The sequence below is a fragment of the Trachypithecus francoisi genome, unplaced genomic scaffold (genome assembly GCF_009764315.1).
Source record: "Trachypithecus francoisi isolate TF-2019V2 unplaced genomic scaffold, Tfra_2.0 Lachesis_group13, whole genome shotgun sequence".
NCBI lineage: Eukaryota > Metazoa > Chordata > Mammalia > Primates > Cercopithecidae > Trachypithecus > Trachypithecus francoisi.
Window position 1 is genome coordinate 109016292 of NW_022681458.1, and position 25942 is coordinate 109042233.

At 41.6% G+C, this 25942-nt stretch overlaps 1 protein-coding gene and 1 long non-coding RNA gene across 4 annotated transcripts in view; one reads left to right on the forward strand and one right to left on the reverse strand.

Moving 5' to 3' along the window:
- The window catches only part of LOC117095088, a 67097-nt gene extending 65586 nt beyond the window's left edge, over positions 1-1511 (forward strand). The window contains exon 5 of the long non-coding RNA XR_004441807.1: positions 1231-1511. This is a non-coding gene — a long non-coding RNA (uncharacterized LOC117095088). The remainder of the gene's footprint in view (positions 1-1230) is intronic.
- The window catches only part of ACMSD (aminocarboxymuconate semialdehyde decarboxylase), a 65148-nt gene extending 48820 nt beyond the window's left edge, over positions 1-16328 (reverse strand). For all 3 annotated transcript variants that reach the window (XM_033231692.1, XM_033231691.1, XM_033231693.1), the window contains exons 1-2: positions 16134-16328; positions 9292-9336 (exon numbers count right to left, since the gene is read on the reverse strand). In XM_033231692.1, coding sequence (XP_033087583.1) covers positions 9292-9336; positions 16134-16190 — 102 coding nt within the window. In that variant the 5' untranslated portion in view covers positions 16191-16328. The remainder of the gene's footprint in view (positions 1-9291; positions 9337-16133) is intronic.
- Positions 16329-25942: the final 9614 nt, after the last annotated feature.

The window sequence follows — 25942 nt, forward strand, 5'->3', positions numbered from 1 at the left end:
CACAGTCTTTGCATTCAGACAGCTCTGGGTTTAAATCTCATTAAATTACTTACTAGCAGCGCTGACTAGTGAAGTTATGGGCCCTCTAAGTTTAAGCTTCACTTTTTCTATCTGTAAAATGTGGATCATTATACTTGTCATGCTTGTGGCCATCCAACGTCCTTGGAACACATCCTATGTGTGAAGAAATGTTCACAATTATACATTCTGCTTTCTTGAGGTAGAATCCAAAATATGCTTTCCTAGTCTTCCTTGTAACAGGGCACTGGCATGTGCTCTGGGCTTTGCCCATTATATGCACCCACCCGTGCATTTAACTTTGACCTGGAAGTGAGCAATGTGAGGAAGTAGGGACTATGCAGAGTCCACCTGTAGACAGGGGTGTTGTCTAAGATGTTGAACATGACTGGAGCAGCAGAGGCAAAGCTTCTAGTCTCCAGCCTTGGCAGCATTAGCTGAGCATCCTGTCCATGACTGGGAGTGGTAACACTTGCATCCTTGCTGAAGCAGCTCACCAGGTGAATGTGGACATTGATCATGTTAGCACAGCCCTCAGCTTGATCTCTGGCCCTCACAGGAACTCTGTGAGCTGCTTTTCTAATTAAACTAGCTAGAGTGAATTCTGTTGTTTGCAATTAAGAACATTGATAAAGAAGATTCAATTACAGAATGTAAAGAACTTAGCACCAGGCCAGAGAGCACGCTCAGTAAATAACAGCCAGATTTTACCACGTATTATCAACTGCAAGGGAGGAAATTGGGTTTCTGTGGGAGATACCTGAGTAAGTTTTGATTTCAAACAAAGCAGAGTATCTTAAAGCTGCAATAGATTATTTAGTTCAGCCCTTGCATTTTACCAATAAGTCCACGAGGTGCAGTGACTTCTCCAAGGCCATATGCTTAGTTGGTATAGAGCCCCGGTTTATGAAGCCATTTTCCATCTCACAAGGCTGATATTTGGTGATTGGTGTCTACGTAGTAGGCTAAAGTTAATTACTGTCATTTCCTAAAGAGTTGGATCTTTTAGGGGCAGGGAGTGCCTCTCATTACATAGCAGGGAAAGCAGACTTACCAAACTTCGCTTTTTCACATCCTTCATGCTGGATCCATGGTAAGAAAAATGAACGGTAGCAAGTCGGTAGCACTCTTTCTGAGTAAAAATCACTGCAGAGCAGCCGAGCCCCTATGATAAGCCCCCAATTCTCATTGCTTTTTTTTTTTTTTTTTCAGCCGGAATTTTGAGAGCTGACAGCTGTTGTAAGGAATCAATCCCTGATCTCTGTTGCTTTACGTTCAGGCAAGGCTGTGGATTTGCCTCAGGGGTCAGCACTTGTTGCTGGAGGAGGAAACAGGGATTGCTTGGGTCCTGTTTTTTAACCTCGACCTCAGCATTAACCAAGATCTTAAACTAAACTAATAACCAAGTAATGGGGGCAAGCTGCTTTAATTTACACAACCAGAGCCCAGTCTCATTTTTTCCTAAACTCTCAAAAGAAAATCAATTTTTTTTTTTTTTTTTTTTTTTTTTTTGAGACGGAGTCTGGCTCTGTCTCCCAGGCTGGAGTGCAGTGGCCGGATCTCAGCTCACTGCAAGCTCCGCCTCCTGGGTTTACACCATTCTCCTGCCTCAGCCTCTGGAGTAGCTGGGACTACAGGCGCCTGCCACCTCGCCCGGCTAGCTTTTTGTATTTTTAGTAGAGACGGGGTTTCACCGTGTTAGCCAGGATGGTCTCGATCTCCTGACCTCGTGATCCGCCCGTCTCGGCCTCCCAAAGTGCTGGGATTACAGGCTTGAGCCACCGCGCCCGGCCTGTTTTTTTTTTTTTTTAAAGAATTCCTCCATGCAACTATTACTATCCAGATAACACACTTTAAATACATCTTTTATATTTTTAAAGCCAGAACTTCATCTTAGAGTCTGATTCCGAGGGAACCTAACCTGTGAACTTCTGACTTTTGAGTTCTAATTCTAATACTGTCCCCAAACAAGCCCAAATATGGCTGCATGTATCTGCAGTATTCAAATATCTGATACTGCATGTATCATCAGACATGTATTTTCTTGTCTTCCCTTTTTTTTTTTTTTTTTTTTTAATTGAGATGGAGTCTCTCTCTGTCGCCCAGGCTGAAGTGCAGTGGTGCGATCTCGGCTCACTACAAGCTCCGCCTCCTGGGTTCAAGCGATTCTTCCACCTCAGCCTCCCGAGTAGCTGGGATTACAGGCGCCCGCCACCACACCTGACTTATTTTTGTATTTTTAGTAGAGATGGGGTTTTGCTGTGATGGCCAAGCTGGTCTTGAACTCCTGGCCTCAAGTGATTTGCCCTCCTATGCCTCCCAAAGTGCTGGGATTACAGGTGTGAGCCACCCCATCTCAGATCTTGCCACTGCCCCACTTAAAACTCTTGAATGGATTCCGATTTCCCTGAAGGTAAAATCCAAACTCCTTAACCTGGCCTGCAAGGTCCTGCATGATCTAACTCCTGCCTACCTCTGTAAAACTTCCTCACATTTACACCTTTATAAATAGTCTCTGTATGAACTCTTCTCAAAATAGTCTAATTTAAGTGTCCATTTGTTTTCTATTTGGAACCTGATTCATCTAGCTTTAAAAACCAGACCTATCACATACTAACAATATTCTGTCATTTTTAAAGGTGCATTCATCTTTAAGTAAAACCATAGGAGAAGATCTGGGAAGATATCCACCAAACTGTTAATAGGAATTCCTTTGAGAAGATATACAAGTGATCAACAAACATGAAAAAATGCTCCACATCACTGATCGTCAGAGAAATGCAAATCAAAACCACAGTGAGATACCATCTCACACCAGTCAGAATGGCCATTATTAAAAAGTCAGAAAATAACAGATGCTGGTGAGGCTGTAGACAAAAGGGAATGTGAGCTAGGCGCAGTGGTTCATGCCTGTAATCCCAGCACTCTGGGAGGTCAAGGTGGGTGAATCACCTGAGGTCAGGAATTTGAGACCAGCCTGGCCAACATGGTGAAACCCCATCTCTATTAAAAATACAAAAATTAGCCGGGTGTGGTGGCACGTGCCTGTAGTCCCAACTACTTGGGAGGCTGAGGCAGGAGAGTCGCTTGAACCTGGGAGGCGGAAGTTGCGGTAAGTTGAGATCACGCCACTGCACTGCAGCCTGGACGAGAGTGAAACTCCTTCTCAAAAAAAAAAAAAAAAAAAAAAAAAAAAAAAAGAAAAGTGAATGCTCCTACACTATTGGTAGGAATGTAAATTAGTTCAGCCACTGTGGAAAGCAGTTTGGAGATTTCTCAAAGAACTTAAAATTGCCATTCAACCTAGCAATCCCATTACTGGGTATATATATAGAGGAATATAAATTGTTCTGCCAAAAAGACACATGCACCTGTATGTTCATCATAGCACTATTCACGATAGCAAAGACATGGACTCAACCTAGGTGCCCATAACAATGAACTGGATAAAGAAATGTAGTATTCCATGTATGTTACATATACACCATGGAATACTATGCAGCCATAAAAATAAAGTCATAGCCTTGCAGAACACATATGCACCTGGAGGCCATTGTCCTAATCAGATTAACACAGGAACAGAACCAAATACTGCATGTTCTCACTTAGAAATGGAAGCTAAACATTGGGTTTACATGGGCATATAGATGACAACAATAGACACTGGGGACTATGGGGGGCTGGGAGGGAGGGGACAAGGCCTGAGAAACTGATCATTTCCGATGGTTACTATGCTCACCACCTGGGTGACGGGATCAGTCGTACCCCTAAACCTCAGCATCACTCGATATACCCAGATAACAAACCTGCATATATATCCTCTGAACTTAAAATAAAAGTTGAAATTATTTTTTAAAAAAGTACTTTTGAGAACAGGGAGTGCTGGTCCAAGAGAATTGTAGCTTTATCTCTAATGGCTTGAATCTAAAAAGGAGCATTTAGTCAAATATTACTTACATCATCATAATAATAAATTATTCTTAAAAATGAAAACATCTGAAAGTATTGGACAAGATCAATGGCTTTCAGCCCGTTTTGGCTGTGACCCCACATTAAGAAATCTATTTTTCGGTTGGGCGCGTTGGCTTACGCCTGTAATCCTAGCACTTCGGGGGGCTGAGGCAGGTGGATCACTTGAGGTCAGGAGTTAGAGACCAGCCTGACCAACATGGTGAAACCCCGTCTCTACTAAAAATACAAAATTAGCCAGGCATGGTGACGCATGCCTGTAATCCCAGCTACTTTGAAGGCTGAGGCAGGAGAATCACTTGAACCCGGGAGATGGAGGTTGCAGTGAGCCGAGATGGCACCGTTGCACTCCATCCTGGGCAATAAGAGCGAAACTCCATCTCAAAAAAAAAAAAAGAAAAGAAAAAGCTATATTTTTCATTGTCATTGAGAATACCCATATATATCTATTTGTATAGACACAAACTGAGACAGAAGTTTTATGAAACAATATTTATTCTTGCCATAAGCAGTGTATTCTGCTCTTTTGTTTTACAATCTATTCAATTTTTAAAGGGGTTAGTACTTTGACATATGAATTTGGGGTGGGGGAACACAAATATGGTCCATAAGAGTGAGGGATCTGACAATTATGTATGTAAAAATCCTAAGTGTGATGTAAATGTTTGCGTGTGTTTTGTGTGTGTGTGTGTGTGTGTTCCCAAGGCCCTGGGACGAACTCATTGTGTGTTTCTAGATGCTGTTGACCTACAGCTTTGATGCAGGCCCGTGTCTACCCTCCTGGGTCGGAGGCTTTAAAATGCTCCCAGGTGTCTTTGCCATCAGGGCACAATTCTGCCCCCACCCCATGCAGCTCCTGGCAGGTTGTCATACAAACCAAGGACTGGCCTGCTACTTATACTTTTATAAATATTCAACCAAAAGACAAATAATGTTTTTCAGTTCTGAGCAAGGCTTTGTCATGACAAATGACTACCCCTCAATTTGTTTGGGGAACACTGAAAAACCAAGAGTTAAGAAGAGAAATGGGGCAAACCAGAGAAATGTTTTGGAAAGACCTTTAAGAGAACAGGAATCTCCAGGGTAAGCCAATCCTGGGGGCAGAAAATATTTCTTCACTAGAGGAACATAGGAGAGTAAGAATTATTTTCAAATCCCAAATCCTGGATTTTCTCATCGCTCTCAGCCTGATTTGCATAATTACATACATTTGCATATCATTTACATTTGCATATTGTTTTCTATGGACTCGAATCCCTGACAACTGTAATTATGAAAAATACAGACTGAGTCTGTTTTGGTTTGCTTTGTTTTGTTTTTGAGAGAGAGGGAGTGTGTTACTCTTGTCCTATTTGATTACCATTGTATCAAATTTTGCTGGAAATAAATAAGTCAGTAGATGGGACTGGAAAATATTTCCTTTTTGTTTTCTTTTGGAGATTTGGCTACTAAGTTTATGAAATTTCCTGGTATTAAAATGAAATGAAGGCCATTCAAATCCACTATTGAAGGACAAACTGAAGACAGGGACACGGAATAAGAAAAAATCGCAGCTCCCTGTCCCTGCCGCTGGGGCTTCCTAGCCGCTTTGCAGTCAGCTCCATTCACATCATACTTTCCATCGGAGACACTTGAGGCCAGCTTAGAGCATCAGATCCTGGTCTAGAAACTAGCATTTTGAATGGGAGAAGTGAAGCACAGTGTTTGAATTGGCACTTAGTGGACACACTGAAGAAGGTGAGGACGAACTGCCTCAGAGACAGTGAGGTTTAAAACTCTTGAAAACCTAGGCAATACCATTCAGGACATAGGCATGGGCAAAGACCTCATGACTAAAACACCAGAAGCGATGGTAACAAAAGCCAGAATTGACAAATGGGATCTAATTAAGCTAAAGAGCTTCTGCACAGCAAAATAAACGATTATCAGAGTGAATAGGCAACCCACAGAATGGGAGGAAACTTTTGCAATGTATCCATCTGACAAAGGGCTAATATCCCAAATCTATAGGGAACTTTAACAAATTTACAAGAAAAAAACAACCCCATCAAAAAGTGGGCAAAGGATATGAACAGACACTTCTCAAAAGAAGACATTTATGCACCCAACAAACATGAAAAGGAGCTCATCATCACTGGTCATTAGAGAAATGCAAATCAAAACCACAATGAGATATCATCTCACAATGAAATACCATTCTAACTAATGATAGCCAGTTAGAATGGCGATCATTAAAAAGTCTGGAAACAACAGATGCTGAAGAGGATGTGGAGAAATAGGAATGCTTTTATACTGTTAGTGGGAGTGTAAGTTAGTTCAACCATTGTGGAAGACAGTGTGGCAATTCCTCAAGGATCTAGAACCAGAAATACCGTTTGACTCAGCAATCTCATTACTGGATATATACCCAAAGGATTATAAATTATTCTACTATAAAGACACATGCACAGGTATGTTTACTGCAGCACTATTCACAATAGCAAAGACTTGGAACCAACCCAAATGCCCATCAATGATAGACTGGATAAAGAAAATGTGGCCACCTGGGTGCAATGGCTCACGCCTGTAATCCCAGCACTTTGGAAGGCCAAGGCGGGCGGATCACCTGAGGTTGGGAGCTCGAGACCCTCCTGACCAACATGGAGAAACCCTGTCTCTACTAAAAATACAAAATTAGCTGGGCGTGGTGGTGCATGCCTGTAATCCCAGCTACTTGGGAGCCTGAGGCAGGAGAATCGCTTGAACCTGGGAAGCAGAGGTTGCGGTGAGCCGAGATTGTGCCATTGCACTCCAGCCTGTGTGACAGGAGCGAAACTCCATCTCAAAAAGAAAAAAAAAAAAAAAGTGGCACATATACACCGTGGAATACTATGCAGCCATAAAAAAAGGATGAGTTCATGTCCTTTGCAGGGACATGGATGAAGCTGGAAACCATTCTCAGCAAACTAACACAGGAACAGAAAACCAAACACTGCATGTTCTCTCTCATAAGCGGGAGTTGAACAATGAGAACACATGGACACAGGGAGGGAAACATCACACAATGGGGCCTGTCAGGGGGTAGGGGGCTAGGAGAGGGATAGCATTAGGAGAAATACCTAATGTAGATGACGGGTTGATGGGTGCAGTGAACCACAAATCTGCATGTTCAGCACATGGATCCCATAACTTAAAGTGTATGTGTATATATATATATATATATATATATCCCAGAAAACTCTTCAATGGTTCCCCACTATCTTCAGGATCAAGTTCAAAGCCCTAAGCTCATTTCGGGGCCTAAACCCCTAAATCCTTCATGACCCTGTCTGATGAGGTTTCTGGCTTCCTCTCCATCTTCTTGCTTCTTCTTCGCTCTCCCTACTCTTGTCTGCATCTATGTGTTCTCCACAGAGCAACCAAAGTGGTCTTTTAAAGCCACTAAGACCCTCTGAAGAATTTGCATTATTTTGAGAATGCAATCCAGACTCTTTAGCATGCCCTGCAAATCCCCATGTGTCCAGGCCTCTGCCTACCTTGCCAGCCTGTTTCCTACTGTCTCCCCCTTTCACTGCATTTCAGCCACATTGCCTTCCTTTCTGTTCCTTGAACACATAAACTCTTTACCAGTTGGTGGCGTTTGCAACTGCTGTTCCCCCAGCCAGGAACACTTTTCCAAGTGTTCCCTTCTCATCTTCAGAGCCTTTGCCAGGTCACTGACCAGCCAGCCTCTTGCTCTCTATCACATCACTGCTTTATATTCCATTCTCTGAATTGATCATGTTGACTCGTGACCCCTAGAATCTGAGCACCATCAGAGCAGGGACTATGTCTGTCTTGTTCACCAGCATATTCCCAGTGTCTAGGTTGGTGGGCCTGACACAACGAGTTTCAATAAAAAGTAGTGAGTCAGTGAATGAACGTGTGAGAGCCAGTGGTTCTCAAACTTGAATGCGCTACTTTGGGAGGCTGAAGTGGGAGGACCACTTGAGGCCTGGAGTTTGAGGTCAGCCTGGGCAACATGTGAGACCCCCGGTCTAAAAAATAAAAAAGTAGTTAGCTGGGCATGGTGGTGTGCACCTGTAGTCTCAGCTGCTTGGGAAGCTGAGGTGGGAGGATCACTTAAGCCTCAGAGTTGGAGGCTGTGAGTGAGCTGTGATTGCATCACTACCCTCCCGCTGGTCAATAGAACGAGACCCTGTCTTTAAAGAAATTGCTAATTTAAAAAACCCTTGACTCTGCATCAGCATCACCAGGAGGCTTATTAAAACAAGTTGCTTGCCCTACCTCTAGAGTTCTGATTTGGTAGGCCTGGGGCAGGGCTTGAGAATTTGCATTTCTCCCAAGTTCCCAGGTGATGGTGAACCTGCTGGTTGTGGGACCACAGTTTGAGAAATGCTGGTAACATCCATAGCTGAGTGCTTCGGAGCTCACATATGTTTAATATTTCATGCCTTTGTTCCCTTTCTTTTTTCCTAGAACATGGTTTCCTCATTCCCTGGGCAAGCCTCCCACCTGCTTTAAGATGTGGGATGGGCATCATTTCCTTCAGAAGGCCTTCTCTGATCCTTGGTGCCCAAATCTCTGCCCTTTAGAACCTGATGTAAAGGGAGTCCTAACCTTTCCATGCTGCGTTGGGTTAACTCTGCACATTAACTGGATTTCCAGACCACAAGTCCTCCAGAGCCTGCATTAGTTATGTCTGTATGCCAGCTGGAAGCTCAAGAATATTACTTCTGAACTCGAAGAGGACGTATGATGCCTCTGAAAATGAAATCAGACCCACACCCTGGGCAGATCTAGACTCCCAGCTCACTCTTGGGCCTCATTATTTCTAGAGGGCTTTGCCCACAGCCGCCTTCTTTTTGCTTTTTCCTCTTACCGAACTCAACCCTTAATAACACTGTCTTCTCTCCTTTGTCTCCATTGTTTCATTTTTCCAGCTTATGCTCAAGCCTAACTGTCCCATTTATTTGGTCAGCCTTAATGTACTGTAATAACTGGTAGAGAGCACTAGGTCACTTCCTTGACGCAGAGCAATAAATGCTGAAATTGGTTGGTGGGGGGGGGAGGAGTGAAAGAGAGAGAGAGAGACTTTTTGATGGGTTCTCAAATTCCAATTTTATCTTCCTAAATACTACTCTTTGAAGTCACCTCATTTTTCCCAATTATTCTGAGAAATCTCAGTGCTGTTCCCTTGCCTACAACAAAGCTAATACACAGGCAGAAGAGTGGGGTTCCCTGGAGGCCCAGCCTGTAGTGAGGTATCCCATGGCTTAGCTGTCCCTGAGTCCTACTGATGTTCATGCTTTGGAAGAAACTCACCTTGCTGTGGTGTTGGAGCTGCACCCAGCCTTCATAGCCGAACCTCTGCAGTGGGGAGAAGCACAGTTAGAGTCAAAGAGCAAAGACCAGGCTGCAATCAAGGGGCATGCTTAGCGCAGAGGATCCTGAGCTCCACCTTTCAAGCATTGCCTTCCCATTTCCCCCATACCCATGTATCGCCTATTTAGTATTTACAATTAAATTCACTTACATTTTTCCTTCAATATATTTACACAAGAAGAAAATTCTGTTATCTCAGCAGTGCTGGTTTTATCTTTTCCCCTAATTCAGTTTTAATTTTTTAAATGAAGATTAACATGAAAAAATATTGTTCATGTACCACCTAAAATCATGTCACAGGTTACCAGGAGTACATCGCCCCTAAGGACCACTCTTTAGGAAATACACTGCTTTTCAAACTCTGCGTTGCAATCCATGAGTAGATTGTGATATCAGTTTAGTGGATAGGGACTCAAACATTTTAAAACAGGAAATCATATATGTAGCAGATGCTGTTGGTGTCCCGCTCGTATCCCTTCGCTTTGACACTTCTGTGCATACCAGCCCACCTCCATCAGCCAGCACCTGTATTTCATTGGCTGAGGGCTTTCCCCGGGAACCTGCTTTGATCAAGCCAACCTAGCAGGTAAGAAATACTATGAAATTAGCTCCCTGCATCCCCTCGGCCCAACAGCCCTTAACAGATAATTGAGGGAGTTGTATGTAAATACACTGAACACACCGTACCCCACCCCTCGGTCTGGATAACGCAGAGATGAGATACGTATTTTGCTCTGGAATACAAACCTTTCACTGGCTTCCCTGTTTTCCCTGTCTCACTTCCTCACTCTAGTGGTGTTTCCTGGGATCACCTCCAAAGCAAACTACTTGTATCTGAATCCTTGTCTCAGGGTCTGCTTCTTGGAAAACATAGAGTAAAGGAATGGAAAGGAATAGAATAAATTAGAATGTCTCCCATGTAGTAAGTAATGGTTTCATAACATTTTTTCTTCCCATTTAATGTATATAAATGTTTGTACTGAGTCACAATGTAAAATAGATTTCTGCCTGGGAATCATGCATAAAAACTGTGGAAAGCCACCGACTGAAAACATAGGTAAGTATGACTCAAATAACTACTGGCTTTATCATATATCATACTGCATCATATCATTATTCCTTCTTCACGCTTTCATGGAGTCCCATCTATGACAAGTCTTACTAAGGAAGAGAAAATAAAAGGGAAGGACAGTTCCAGCCCATGTGGAGCAGAGTCTTGGGAGGTTAAGGCTGGGGTAGGCAAGGAATCAAAGGGCCACATCATCGCATGTGAGACGCACTGTGACCGTGATGCACAGGTGCTCTGGGGGCCTTGGGGAGGGAGCTGACTTCACACCTTGGGCTGCGGTATTGGGAGGGACATCGAAAAGGTAGTCCCGGGGTCAGATTGGAGAGGATCTTCTAGTGTTCAGGATTTCCACGCTTCCTGCATGGCTGTCACAGTGTGGTGTCAGAGGGAAGGAACGGAGGCAGGAGATAGCTACATGAGGGAGCTCCTTAATGACTCTGAGTTGGTCAGCAGTGATGGGTCAGCGAGTAAAGCAAGCTGAACATCAGCTCAACCTCTCGTTTGTTGTGGCTGGATGAGGCCAGGGTACAGCAGTTGATTCTCATGCTGCAGTGCAGGGAAGTTGTCTGTAGGGAGTCAGGTCTTGGTGGACCCCTTTCTTAGCTCCCTTCACCTCTAGACTGAGGGGAAGGTCTGGGCCTGGGCCACAGTGCAGCATAGAGGTGTTTGTGTCTCTGTGTCTGTGCCTGGGGTCTGCCTCAACAGCTTCGTAAGGTTTGGATTAATTCTATACCAGTCTTATTCTACCCAGGTAAAAGGTCTGTTCTTGAGTCCTAGCCCCAAATAATCATATTACCTTTAGAAATCTATCTTCTGTTTCCTCCCCAGTGACATCAGCAGACTTGGTTTTGGAGGCTGGGCAGGCAAGGGAGACTGTCGGCCGAAACTCAGCTTCTCCTCCCTGCACCCAGCCTCTCCTTTGCTTATGCCCCCAACCCCTGCTCTCGCCCTTCATGCATTCAATACCTTTGTACTTTTTCCTTCTTTTCCCCTGGAAAAAGCTGCCAAGAGAGATATGTTGGGGGAGGGATGGAATATGACCTTAATCAGTTACACTTTAGAGTAAACTTAAGACTGTGCTCTTAAACTGGAAATTTGCCATTGAACTTTTATCCTTCATGTAGAAGAAAGGGTTTTCTTTCCTTCTTTCTCTACTGCCTGCTTTCTCCCCCTTCTTCCTCACTCTCTTTCTTTGTTACTTTTTCATAATTCTGTAAGGAACTCTAACCCATATGTTAGCAGGTAGAGAAGCATTCCATTTGGGGAAGGGCAGGGAGGTAGGAAAGGCAGAGCAGAGGGATCCTCCCACATGCAACAAGTCACTTACAAGGCACTTGACTTTGTCGGTGTGAAATGTCTCCAAGTCAGTGTTTCCCTATGTGTATTAATAAAAATGAGGCTAACAGGAGTGGCTGGGACATAAGTTTTCAGGGGAATTAAGTGAGATAGTGCATATAAAGCTGCTGACACCAGGCCTGGCCAGTGGACAGGGCTTCATTCATTCATGCTAACAGTGATGCTGGTGGTGATGGTGGTGACGGTGGCGGCACTAATTGCATGGTGGAGGGAGTGAGGTAGTTGTAGTGGTGTGGCTGAAGTAGTGAATATGGTGGCAGTGGTAGTACCCATGATGGCTGATGGTGATGGTGGTGGCAGTGACAGTAGCAGTGGGGATGGTGGTAGAGGTGGCAGTAGTGGTGACAGTCTTATTCCAACCCCAAATAGAATACCCTAGGGTCAGAACTAAGGAGAGCCGTGAAGAAAGGAGCCCTTTGCCCCTCTGTGTCCCTCCCTCCCTTTCCTGGAAAGTGTAAAGTGCCAATTTACCTCACAGGCCCCTTGCAAAGACCCGACTTATTTAGGGCAATTTTATTCTTCTCCAGGTCCGTGCTTGACGTAGACCCTCAGTTCTCATCCCAGGTTGAGCCGAGCCTGGGGTCTAAAATTTATGACCCTGGGAGTGGTTTTGGTCCGAGCATATGCCCCAGGAAGCATCTACAATCTGAAAGTGTTTGACTGACAATAACCAGTGTCTCATAGGCATTTATGAGCATGCCAAATAAAAAGCAAATTGAAAACATTCCAGGAAATTCAGTTTTATATACAAGAGATATGTTTCTGAAATGCACATATATGAATCAAAGAGGATGAACTGAATGACCATTGTTAATGTCTTGAGGACATCACACCTCCATGAGGTGAATAATGAGCCTCCTGGGTGATGAAACCAGATATTTATCTCCTCAGAAGGATTTTCTAAAAATCAAATGATGTCTAGGATTTTGTCTTCTAAAGCCTTGTATCGATCAAGTGCAATTGCTAACAAAAGAAGGTGTAAGTATATGATTTTTAAATTGGAGGTCAGAATTTTTTGCTCCATTTATAATTAAAAGAATCTTTGCAAGCCCTACTATTGGGCAGACAGTAGGCTGTCGATAAAGCCTTGCTGGAGGAAAAAGCTGAAACTGTATCATCCTCATTGTTGCTGTGAATAATCCATTGCAGATCAACCTGAAACATCTTCCGCCATAGTTTCTTGGGCCCCACCTCCTGTTTGTGACAGCAGAGAGTGTGGGTCCTCATTCATCAGAAACAATTTGATCAAGTATCCCTGAATCCACTGTCTTTATACTTCGGATATGTATTTTTTTCAAGGATCCTACTTGTAACTCTGACTAAAATTATTATTAGCAAGTGAAAATGAAAAGATTTCTCAAATCCCAGCCCTTTGTCATCATTAGTTAACCATCACTTCAGGCATGTTGATTCTACTTTTCTGTCTCTTCATTGTATAAGAAGGTCAAGGTTATTCCAGCAGCCGTACTCTCTTGGGCCAGTTTTCTCAAGGTGGATGTGGTGATGGAGAGGCTCTTGAGGGACTGTGGTGGCCCCACATAGCTCTGGGATTCTAGGTTCATTTCTGAGTCTCAAGCATCTCATCTGTCAAGTGAATAGTATAAATCTTATGTGCATATTTTGCAAGGTTTATGTAAATTATTTCTCCCTCTGTCTCTCCCTAGAAGTACGAAGTATTATAACTATAACGATGAAAATGATGTAGATAGTGATGATGAAATGTCAGCTGTCTGTTTGCAGCATGTGAGACTACTACATAAGAAGAAACCTGGTTTGGAATGAAAAACGAAACATCATATGTTCTCACTCGTAAGTGGGAGCTAAGTTATGAGGATGCAAAGGCATAAGAATGACACGATGGACTTTGGGGACTCAGGGGGAAAGGGTGGGAAGGGGGTGAGGGATAAAAGACCACAAATTGGGTGCAGTGTATACTGCTTGGGTGATGGGTGCACCAAAATCTCACAAATCACCACTAAAGAACTTACTCATATGACCATACATCACCTGTTCCCCAATAGCATATGGAAATAAAAATAAATACATAAAAATAAAAAAAGAAGAAACCTGGTTTATTGGGACAAAATTTCTCTCCCTCTTTAAAGCAATAGCTGGTGATAGAAAGGAGAGGGAGTCTGGAAGCTGGGAAGTCCAAGATCTGGTGAGAACTGGCTTTCTGGTTCTAAGATGGTGCCTTCTTGCTGTGCCCTCATGTGGTAGAAGGGGTGAACAAGCTTCCTTGGGCTTACTTTATAAGGGCACTGATCTCATTCATGAGGGCTCTGCTGTCATGACCTAATCACCCCCAGAAGGCTGCATTTCCTAATACCATTGCCTTGTAGGCTAGGGTTTCACCTGAATTTTGGGGGAGATGTACATATTCAGACTGTAGCTCTCTAAGCCTCAAAATCCTGTCTGCACAAGGAGGTGTATGCCCTGGAGCTTGGAGCCCTGCTTGGAGGGTAGGTCATGCTAGCTAACTCTCTCAGTGGGATAGTACAGGTGAGCATTGTCCTCTAGAGACCACCATGGTGGTTTCCAAAGCATTTCATGTGGATGTTCTTTCATATTCAAATAGAGAAAAAAGTTGTAACAGAGGAATTAGTGCCATTTGCTAGGTATAGATTATGGCTATTTTAAAATACCAAATACTAAAATTTGGATTTTACCAAAACTCTTAGATTAGGGAGTATAATCTATTTCTTCTTGTGTTCACAAATTAATCAATGTGTTCATTGCATCATTCATCAGGCAAATACTCATAAACAAGGGGCAGAAAGTGGTGGGCACCATACGATGTAAGAAACTGCATGCAGCTTCTAAATAACGCAGATGCACTCTCACAAAGGAACTGGTGCATTCCCTTCATGAAATCATTAACATTGTGAAGCGGTTTACACTTCAGTAAACTATGATGAGGACAACAGCACTCAGAACAGCATGTTCCTGTGTCAACATGTAGAGTCCTTTTAGGAAGAGCAGGTTGAATGGTTTAGCTTTTATCCTTAGCTGTATATAGGATAGGCTTTCAAAGATCACTTGTATTTTTCAATCCACGGTTTCTACCACCCATCTTACCTAAGATAGCAATGGACAAAGAAATACTTAAGATAAACATTCTTCTATGAGACAACTATGAGAAGAAAATAGTTTCATCTACCTGCACGATGAACCACATTTAATTCAAGTTTGGGTTAATTCATTTCCCCTTATTTGGGATAAAAAAGATGAAACAGGCCGGGCGCGGTGGCTCAAGCCTGTAATCCCAGCACTTTGGGAGGCCGAGACGGGCGGATCACGAGGTCAGGAGATCGAGACCATCCTGGCGAACATGGTGAAACCTCGTCTCTACTAAAAAATACAAAAAATCAGCCGGGCGAGGTGGCGGGCGCCTGTAGTCCCAGCTACTCGGGAGGCTGAGGCGGGAGAATGGCGTAAACCCGGGAGGCGGAGCTTGCAGTGAGCTGAGATCCGGCCACTGCACTCCAGCCTGGGCGACAGAGCGAGACTCCGTCTCAAAAAAAAAAAAAAAAAAAAAGATGAAACATTATTGGTGGTGTGAAAGTACTGGCAGAATGCTGAAGATTGGGTAAAACCTGATATTAAGCCTGAACAAGCCTCTAGCCAATTTTACATTTCCTTCATGTTCCTCACCTTCCTCTTTTTGTATTCATTCAAAAGTTCTTAATGACAAAAGGAAATTTCCATCTTTAGAGAAACACAAAGAATACTCTTTTAGTAGATGTCACTGTGCAAAAGTTTCATGTCATTTATTCTAGGGTTTTTTGATGTACCTACTTCCTAGTTCTTCATGACAAAGATTTATAGAATAAAGAACATCAAAAAGTAAAGGTTTCAGGCAGTGTTCTAAAATAGACTAAAAAAAAAATTCACAAAGCTATCTCTTGGTGCTTCTAAAACTTATTTTAAACATTTTGAAAAGGAGATATATTTTAGAAGTCCTCGAAACCGATCACATACCATTTTTAATAGTCTTTTATTTAAAATTGTAACTTTAAATTCTGTAGTTGGCATGTATCTTCCCAGCAGCTGAATATGTGATTTTAAAAAAGGTAAATCTGCTTTACTTAAATTTTCCAGAAATTTTAAAGAATGGTTCATTTGAGGGAAAAAAGGGATTCTGAGAAAGCACTTATTTCTTTAATCCAATATTCTTTCAAAATAAATGTAAAAGTCATTTTTAAAAACTAGGAAATCAGAACTACCAAATAATTTAAGCTCCCCCCACCCCCCACCAAACCAGATAAACTAGACATCTAATTCCATAAAGAAGAGAAAGGCATTGAGAAACCCTGGAGAAGTTTCAGAAATAATTCAGCAAATTAATTACCATTACCTTTTTTAGATCTGGCCATTCTTTTGGTAGAATATGACTATGGATGTCAATTTTCATCTCCACAGGATCAGAGAAGCATGTAAGGAAAGAAGTTTTGATATCAAGAGACCTTTGTGAAAACTATGGAGTTAATTGATTTACTTAGTCCCTTTACAGCCACCTTCAGGCAGCAGTCAGTAGGCCTGCCCAACCCAGTCTAGGTCCATTAGAACTTTCTTATTGAAGTTCAAAGTTCTGTTTATTTGTTAACCAAGCTTTGGTTAACCAAGCTTTGTCAACCAAGCTTCGGGTCAACACACTTTGGTAGTCAGGACTCTTAGCACAAAACTTAAAAAAAAAAAAAAAGAACTGTACTCAACTATATGAGGTCAAAAGCACAGCAGGATGCTTTGACTTATAGCAGGCCAAAAATGGACTAATTTTTCATTTTAAATATTTTAACTTTTATAAAGCTATACATAGTAATTAAATAATTTGTAGTTAAAAATAAAACCATGTAGAGGGCTTTTGCAGAAAAAGGATAGATCCCTGACTCACCTTTTCTTACCTTTCCTTGCACGATTCAGAAGCAGCCAGTTTTTATGCTTTTGCTCTTTTTTAAGTTAGTTACTCCCATATCTTTAAATAATATTTAGCAGTTGGCTTGTTCATGAAAATTTAGCATCTTGAAAAGTTGTCCGGAAGTTTCGTGTTTACTTTTAAATCACAGAAAGGGTCCAATCTTCATATATGTTTTGTCCTCCAGTGCCTTTGTCTTGGACTCATTCATTCATGCATTTTTTTCCTTTTTTTGTTTTTTAATTTGAGACGTGGTCTCACTGTATTGCCCAGGCTGGTAACGAATTCCTGGGCTCAAGCAATCCACCTACCTTGGCCTCCCAAAGTGCTGGAATTACAGGCAAGAGTCACGGCACCCAGCTTCATTCATGTATTTAACAAACACTTATGGAGAACTGCTATGTGCTGACGATATAAAGTTGACTGAGAGATAAGATGATATATATCCTGTAATAGATAATTGTACACAGCCTAAAGTGTAGGGAAAAGAAGATAGGAGCCATTTCCATTTAGCATTATCAGAGCAGTCAGGGAGGGCTTCCAATACAACAGAAAGTGGGGCTTATGGTCATGCCTCTAAAGAGAGCCTGGAACAAAACAGCCCTTGATTGTTCTGTGTTTACCCTTTCCCCTTCCTGGACAGCTTAAAATGTTGAAGGGACCCCAGGTCCCCTGGCAAACCCTTAAACATACCTTGGATGCTCCCTTCACTTCAGACTCCACAATACATAAAATGAGTAGTCAAAAAGCTTCCTTCTGTAATTCAGCTAGATTCTGGATAAATTGTAACAGACAGCTTGAAAGAAAATAAAGGAAATCCTTGAAATCCACTTTTTTTTTTTTAAAGTTCAGTGAGCTGCAAGATGGCCGAATAGGAACAGCTCCAGCCTCCAGCTCCCAGCATGAGTGACACAGAGGACAGGCGATTTCTGCATTTTCAACTGAGGTACCAGGTTCATCTCACTGGGGTGTGTCGGACAGTTGGCACTGGTCCACTGGTGCTGCCCTACCAGCAAGAGCTGAAACAGGACTAGGCATCACCTCAACTGGGAAGCGCAAGGGGGAAAGGAATTCCTTTTCCTAGCCAAAGGAAATTGAGACACGCAACACCTGGAAAATCGGGTAACTCCCACCCTAATAGTGCACTTTACCAAGGGCCTTAGCAAACGGCAACCAGAAGATTATATCCCACACCTGGCCCGGAGGGTCCCAAGCCCACGGAGCCTCCCTCATTGCTAGCACAGCAGTATGAGATCTAACTGCAAAGCGGCAGTGAGGCTGGGGTGGGGTGCCCACCATTGCTGAGGCTTAAGTAGATAAACAAAGCTGCCGGGAAGCTCGAATTGGGTGGAGCCCACCACAGCTCAAGGAGGCTGGCCTGCCTCTATAGACTCCTTCTCTGGGAACAGGGCATAGCTAAACAAAAAGCAGCAGAAACCTCAGCAGAGGTAAGTGCCCTTGTCTGATAGCTTTGAAAAGAGCAGTGGATCTCCCAGCACAGAGGTTGAAATCTGAGAACAGACAGACTGGCTGCTCAAGTTGGTCCCTGACCCCCGAGTAGCCTAAATGGGAGACATCCCCCACTAGGTGCAGACCGACACCTCATACCTCACACAGTGGGGTACACCCCTGAGACGAAGCTTCCAGAGCAAGAATCAGACAGCAACACTCGCTGTTCAGCAATATTCTATCTTCTGCAGCCTCCACTGCTGATACCCAGGCAAACAGGGTCTGGAGTGGACCTCAAGCAAACTCCAACAGACCTATAGCTGAGGGTCCTGACCGTTAGAGGGAAAACTAACAAACAGAAAGGACACCCACACCAAAACCCCATCGGTACGTCACCATCATCAGAGACCAAAGGCAGATAAAACCACAAAGATGGGGAAAAAGCAGGGCAGAAAAGCTGGAAATTCAAAAAATCAGACTGCATCTCCCCCTCCAAAGGAACGCAGCTCATCACCAGCAATGGAACAAAGCTGGATGGACAATGACTTTAATGAGTTGAGAGAAGAAGGCTTCACTTGATCAAACTTCTCAGAGCTAAAGGAGGAAATACATAACCAGCTCAAAGAAACTAAAAACCTTGAAAAAAGAATGGATGAATGGATAACTAGAATAATCAATGCAGAGAAGACCTTAAAAGAACTGATAGAGATGAAAACCATAACACAGGAATTACATGACAAATGCACAAGCTTCAGTAACCAACTCGATGAACTGGAAGAAAGAGTATCAGCGATTGAAGATCGAATGAAATGAAGCGAGAAGAGAAGTGTAGAGAAAAAAGAGTAGAAAGAAATGAACAAAGCCTCCAAGAAATATGGGATTATGTGAAAAGACCAAATCTACATCTGATTGGTGACGGGGAAAATGGAACTAAGTTGGAAAACACTCTGCAGGATATCATCCAGGAGAATTTCCCCAACCTAGTAAGACAGGCCAACATTCAAATTCAGGAAATACAGAGAATGCCACAAAGATACTCCTCGAGAGGAGCAACTCCAAGACACATAATTGTCAGATTCACCAAAGTTGAAAAGAAGGAAAAAATACTAAGGGCAGCCAGAGAGAAAGGTTAGGTTACACACAAAGGGAAGCCCATCAGACTAACAACAGATATCTCGGCAGAAACTCTACAAGCCAGAAAAGAGTGGGGGCCAATATTCAACATTCTTAAAGAAAAGAGTTTTCAACCCAGAATTTCATATCCAGCCAAACTAAGTTTTATCAGTGAAGGAGAAATAAAATCCTTTACAGACAAGCAAATGCTTAGAAATTTTGTCACCACCAGGCCTGCCCTACAAGAGATCCTGAAGGAAGCACTAAACATGGAAAGGAACAACAGGTAGCAGCCATTGCAAAAACATGTCAAAATGTAAAGTGCATCGATGCTAGGAAGAAACTGCATCAACGAGTAAGCAAAATAACCAGCTAATATCATAATGACAGGATCAAGTTCACACATATTAACCTTAAATGTAAATGGACTAAATGCTTCAATTAAAAGACACAGACTGGCAAATTGGCTAAAGAGTCAAGACCCATCAGTTTGCTGTATTCAGGAGACACATCTCACATGCAGAGACACACATAGGCTCAATATAAAGGGATGGAAGAAGATCTACCAAGCAAATGGAAAACAAAACAAAACAAAAAAGCAGGGGTTGCAATCCTAGTCTCTGATAAAACAGACTTTAAACCATCAAAGATCAAAAGAGACAAAGAAGGCCATTACATAATGGTAAAGGAATCAATTCATCAGGAAGAGCTAACTATCCTAAATATATATGCACCCAACACAGGAGCACCCAGATTCATAAAGCAAGTCCTTAGAGACTTACAAAGAGACTTAGACTCCCATACAATAAAAATGGGAGACTTTAACACCCCATTGTCAACATTAGACAGATCAACGAGACAGAAAGTTAACAAGGATATCCAGGAATTGAACTCAACTCTACACCAAGCAGACCTAATAGACATCTACACAACTCTCCACCCTAAATCAACAGAATATACATTTTTCTCAGCACCACATCGCACTTATTCCAAAATTGACCACATAATTGGAAGTAAAGCACTCCTCAGCAAATGTAAAAGAACAGAAATTATAACAAACTGTCTCTCAGACCACAGTGCAATCAAACTAGAACACAGGACTAAGAAACTCAATCCAAACCGCTCAACTACATGGAAACTGAACAACCTGCTCCTGAATGACTACTGGGTACATAACGAAATGAAGGCAGAAATAAAGATGTTCTTTGAAACCAATGAGAACAAAGATACAACATACCAGAATCTCTGGGACACATTTAAAGCAGTGTGTAGAGGGAAATTTATAGCACTAAATGCCCACAAGAGAAAGCAGGAAAGATCTAAAATTGACACTCTAACATCACAATTAAAAGAACTAGAGAGGCAAGAGCAAACACATTCAAAAGCTAGCAGAAGGCAAGAAATAACTAAGATCAGAGCAGAACTGAAGGCGATAGAGACACAAAAAACCCTCCAAAAAATCAATAAATCCAGGAGCTGGTTTTTTGAAAAGAATCAACAAAATTGACAGACCGCTAGCAAGACTAATGAAGAAAAGAGAGAAGAATCAAATAGACGGAATAAAAAATGATAAAGGGGATATCACCACCGACCCCACAGAAATACGAACTACCATCAGAGAATGCTATAAACACCTCAACGCAAATCAACTAGAAAATCTAGAAGAAATGGATAATTTCCTGGACACTTACACTCTTCCAAGACTAAACCAGGAAGAAGTTGAATCCCTGAATAGACCAATAGTAGGCTCTGAAATTAAGGCAATAATTAACAGCCTACTAACCAAAAAAAGTCCAGGACCAGATGGATTCACAGCCAAATTCTACCAGACATACAAGGAGGAGTTGGTACCATTCCTTCTGAAACTATTCCAATCAATAGAAAAAGAGGGAATCCTCCCTAACTCGTTTTATGAGGCCAGCATCATCCTGATACCAAAGCCTGACAGAGATACAGCAGAAAAAAGAGAATTTTAGACCAATATCCCTGATGAACATCAATGCAAAAATCCTCAAAATACTGGCAAACTGGATTCAGCAGCACATCAAAAAGTTTATCCACCATGATCAAGTGGACCTCATCCCTGGGTTGCAAGGCTGGTTCAACATATGCAAATCAATAAACGTAATCCAGCACATAAACAGAACCAAAGACAAAAACCACATGATTATCTCAATAGATGCAGAAAAGGCCTTCAACAAAATTCAACAGCCCTTCATGCTAAAAACTCTCAATAAATTCGGTATTGATGGAACGTATCTCCAAATAATAAGAGCTATTTATGACAAACCCACAGCCAATATCATACTGAATGGGCAAAAACTGGAAAAATTCCCTTTGAAAACTGGTACAAGACACGGATGCCCTCTCTCACCACTCCTATTCAACATAGTGTTGGAAGTTCTGGCCAGAGCAATCAGGCAAGAGAAAGAAATCAAGGGTATTCAGTTAGGAAAAGAAGAAGTCAAATTGTCCCTGTTTGCAGATGACATGATTGTATATTTAGAAAACCTCATCGTCTCAGCCCAAAATCTCCTTAAGCTGATAAGCAACTTCAGCAAAGTCTCAGGATACAAAATCAATATGCAAAAATCACAAGCATTCTTATACACCAGTAATAGACAAACAGAGAGCCAAATCATGAATGAACTCCCATTTGCAATAACTTCAAAGAGAATAAAATAGCTAGGAATCCAACTTACAAGGGATGTAAAGGACCTCTTCAAGGAGAACTACAAACCACTGCTCAGTGAAATAAAAGAGGACACAAACAAATGGAAGAACATACCATGCTCATGGATAGGAAGAACCAATCTCATCAAAATGGCCATACTGCCCAAGGTAATTTATAGATTCAATGCCAACCCCGTTAAGCTACCAATGACTTTCCTCACAGAATTGGAAAAAACTGCTTTAAAGTTCATATGGAACCAAAAAAGACCCCGCATTGCCAAGACAATCCTAAGTCAAAAGAACAAAGCTGGAGGCGTCACGCTACCTGACTTCAAACTATACTACATGACTACAGTAACCAAAACAGCATGGTACTGGTACCAAAACAGAGATATAGACCAATGGAACAGAACAGAGTCTCAGAAATAATACCACACATCTACAGCCATCTGATCTTTGACAAACCTGAGAGAAACAAGAAATGGGGAAAGCATTCCCTATTTAATAAATGATGCTGGGAAAATTGGCTAGCCATAAGTAGAAAGCTGAAACTGGATCCTTTCCTTACTCCTTATACGAAAATTAATTCAAGATGGATTAGGGACTTAAATGTTAGGCCTAAAACCATAAAAACCCTAGAAGAAAACATGGGTAATACCATTCAGGACATAGGCATGGGCAAGGGCTTCATGTCTAAAACACCAAAAGCAATGGCAACAAAAGCCAAAATTGACAAATGGGATCTAATTAAACTAAAGAGCTTCTGCACAGCAAAAGAAACTACCATCAGAGTGAACAGGCAACCAACAGAATGGAAGAAAATGTTTGCAATCTACTCATCTGACAAAGGGCTAATATCCAGAACCTATAAAGAACTCAATCAAATGTACAAGAAAAAAACAACCCCTTCAAAAAGTGGGCAAAGGATATGAACAGACACTTCTCAAAAGAAGACATTCATACAACCAACAGACACATGAAAAAATGCTCATCATCACTCGCCATCAGATAAATGCAAATCAACATCACAATGAGATACTATTTCACACCAGTTAGAATGACAGTCATTAAAAAATCAGGAAACAACAGGTGCTGGAGAGGATGTGGAAAAATAGGAACACTTTTACACTGTTGGTGGGACTGTAAACTAGTCCAACCATTGTGGAAAACAGTGTGGCGATTCCTCAAAGATCTAGAATGAGAAATACCATTTGACCCAGCTATCCCACTGCTGGGGATACACCCAAAGCATTATAAGTCATGCTGCTATAAAGACACATGCACATGTATGTTTATTGTGGCTGTATTCACAATAGCCAAGACTTGGAATCAACCCAAATGTCCACTGGTGACAGACTGGATTAAGAAAACGTGGCAGATATACACCATGGAATACTATGTAGCCATAAAAAAGGATGAGATCGTGTCCTTTGTAGTGACATTGATGCAGCTGGAAACTGTCATCCCCAGCAAACTATTGCAAGAACAGAAAACCAAATATCGCATGTTCTCACTCATAGGTGGGAATTGAACAATGAGATCACTTGGACATAGGAAGGGGAACATTACACACCGGGTCCTATTTGTGGGGAGGGGAGGGAGAGGGATAGCATTAGGAGATATACCTAATGTAAATGACGAGTTAATGGGTGCAGCACACCAACATGGCACATGTATACATATGTAACGAACCTGCACATTGTGCACATGTACCCTAGAACTTAAAGTATAAAAAAAAAAACAGTTCTGTGAGCTAAAACTGAATGAGTAAGCCTTAAACGAACATGGAGGCACTTGCTAATTCTGAGTGAGTAAGTGCAAGCACTTTTAGAGCACTCCCAATGGGCCAGGCACTGGTCCATGAATTTTAATAACATCATTTCACTTATTACTCGTAATGTTCATGTGAGGGAAGAGCTGGGACCAAATATTCATTTTATAGAAGAGGAAACTGAAGCACAGAGATGTAACTTGTTTATGGTTACACAATAGTGTGTGGGAGAACTGGAATTAGAATCCAGACAGTGTGGCTTCAGAATCCTAGAGATTTTGGGGTTAATATCCCACAAGGGAATGGGAGATAATATAGGCTTGTACAAAACTGAAATAACCTCATTACACTAAAAGTTTTGAAGGGTCTAGACCCTTAGGGAAAAAGTAGTCTAGGAAAAAACCATTGGCTAAAAAGAGGGAGTCTGTAATGAAGCCTGTCTTCACTATGAGGGGAAAAGAAGAAATAACAGTTTTCTCTGAGAATTTCTTTGACAATTACTATTCCAGGTCACCCACTAAAATTTTAGTTAAAGTGGTACTAGGTTAGTACCACTCCCCTGCTTCCTCTCACCCTGTCTTAGTCCATTTAGTGTTGCTTTAACAGAATGCCTGAGTCTGTATAATTTATAAAGAAAAGAAAGTCATTTGGTTCACAGTTCTGCTGCCTGGAAAGTCCAAGAACGTTGCACTAGGAGCTGTTTGGCTTCTGGTGAGGGCCACATGCTGAGGCACAATATGGTAGGGAAGCAGAAGGGTATGCAGATGTGTGCAAAGAGAAACAGGACAAAGAAGGCTAATGAGTTTTAGAACAACCCACTCTTGGAAGATCTAATCTATTTCTATGAGAATGAATCCAACCTCATGAACTAAACCAGTCTTGTGAAAAACCCATCTTAACAGCCTAATCACCTCTTGAAAATACCACCTCCCAATGCTGCTACGTTGGCAATTATATTTTAACATGTTTTGGTAGGGAGAAATTACATCCAAACCATAGTACTACTCTTGACCAGAAAAAGGAAATGTAAATCCTCCCTGAAGAAAAACATCCCAATTCTATCTCCTCAGTATTGCCACAGATTAAGCACCCCCAACAAAATGTTGTCTAACAATAAAAAAATTCTACACACATGAGGAAAAAAGTCACTATGAGCAAGAGTCCACAGATATAATAAATAATACGAAGTTTGAAAATCAGCAAAATGAAACTTTAAAAATGAAATCAAAATAATTTTAATTTTAAAAGTCAGTGGATGGGTTAAACAGCAAAATAGATGTAGCTAAAAATAGAATTAATGAAGTGGAAGAGAGACTTTCACACAGAGATGAGAGAATTAAGCATATGTAAGGCACAAAACACAAAGGTTAGAATAAGAAAGTTTAAATACAGTCCAACTGGAGTGCTAAACTAGAGGAGACAGAAGTTAGAGAAGAGATATTCCAAGAGATAGTAGCTGAGAATTTTCTAGACCTAGTGAGCCAGCAGATCCAGGAATCAAAACCTGTATCAAGAAGAACTGACAAAAATTCATTTGTAGAAATCTTGTAGTGAAAACTAGAGAACAACAAAATAAAAATAAGATCCTTTGAGCTGTTAGAGAGAAAGAAAGAGAATGCCTCCAGAACTCAAGAATTAGACTGACAGCATACTTCCTAGAGCAATAATGAGATCCATAGAACAATAGGATAATATGTTCAAAAGATTGAGAGATGTTCACTGTGAACTTAGAATTGTACACCATGTGAAGTTTTAACAATGAAGGAGGAGTAAAGACATTTTCAGATAAAAAATGAATTTGATATCAACAGAGCCTCACTGAAGAAATTTTTAATGACATACTCCTGAAAGAAAGAAAGAAAGTGACTCCAGAAAGATGGTCTGAAATACAAGATTGAATGGGGAACACACAAACTGGTAATCTTATAAGTAAACCTAAATATATTAAGCACTACTACTACTACTACTACTACTGCCTGTTTTAAGGAGTTAAGACACCAGCAAAATGTTATCCAACCACATCTTTGGCATGCCGTTCCAACAGTGAATCTCCTACTCTATCATCTTTTGCAATTTGGATAAACTGAGAGTTTCTTAAATCATTAAGTCCTGGTTCCTTTTAGTTTACCATTTTATCAATCTGTCTTTTCCTTTTGCATGTACTATAAACAAGAAGAAACCAGCATGCATCTTTAATACTTTGCTTGGAAATCTCAGCTAAACATCCAGTTTTATCACTTACAAG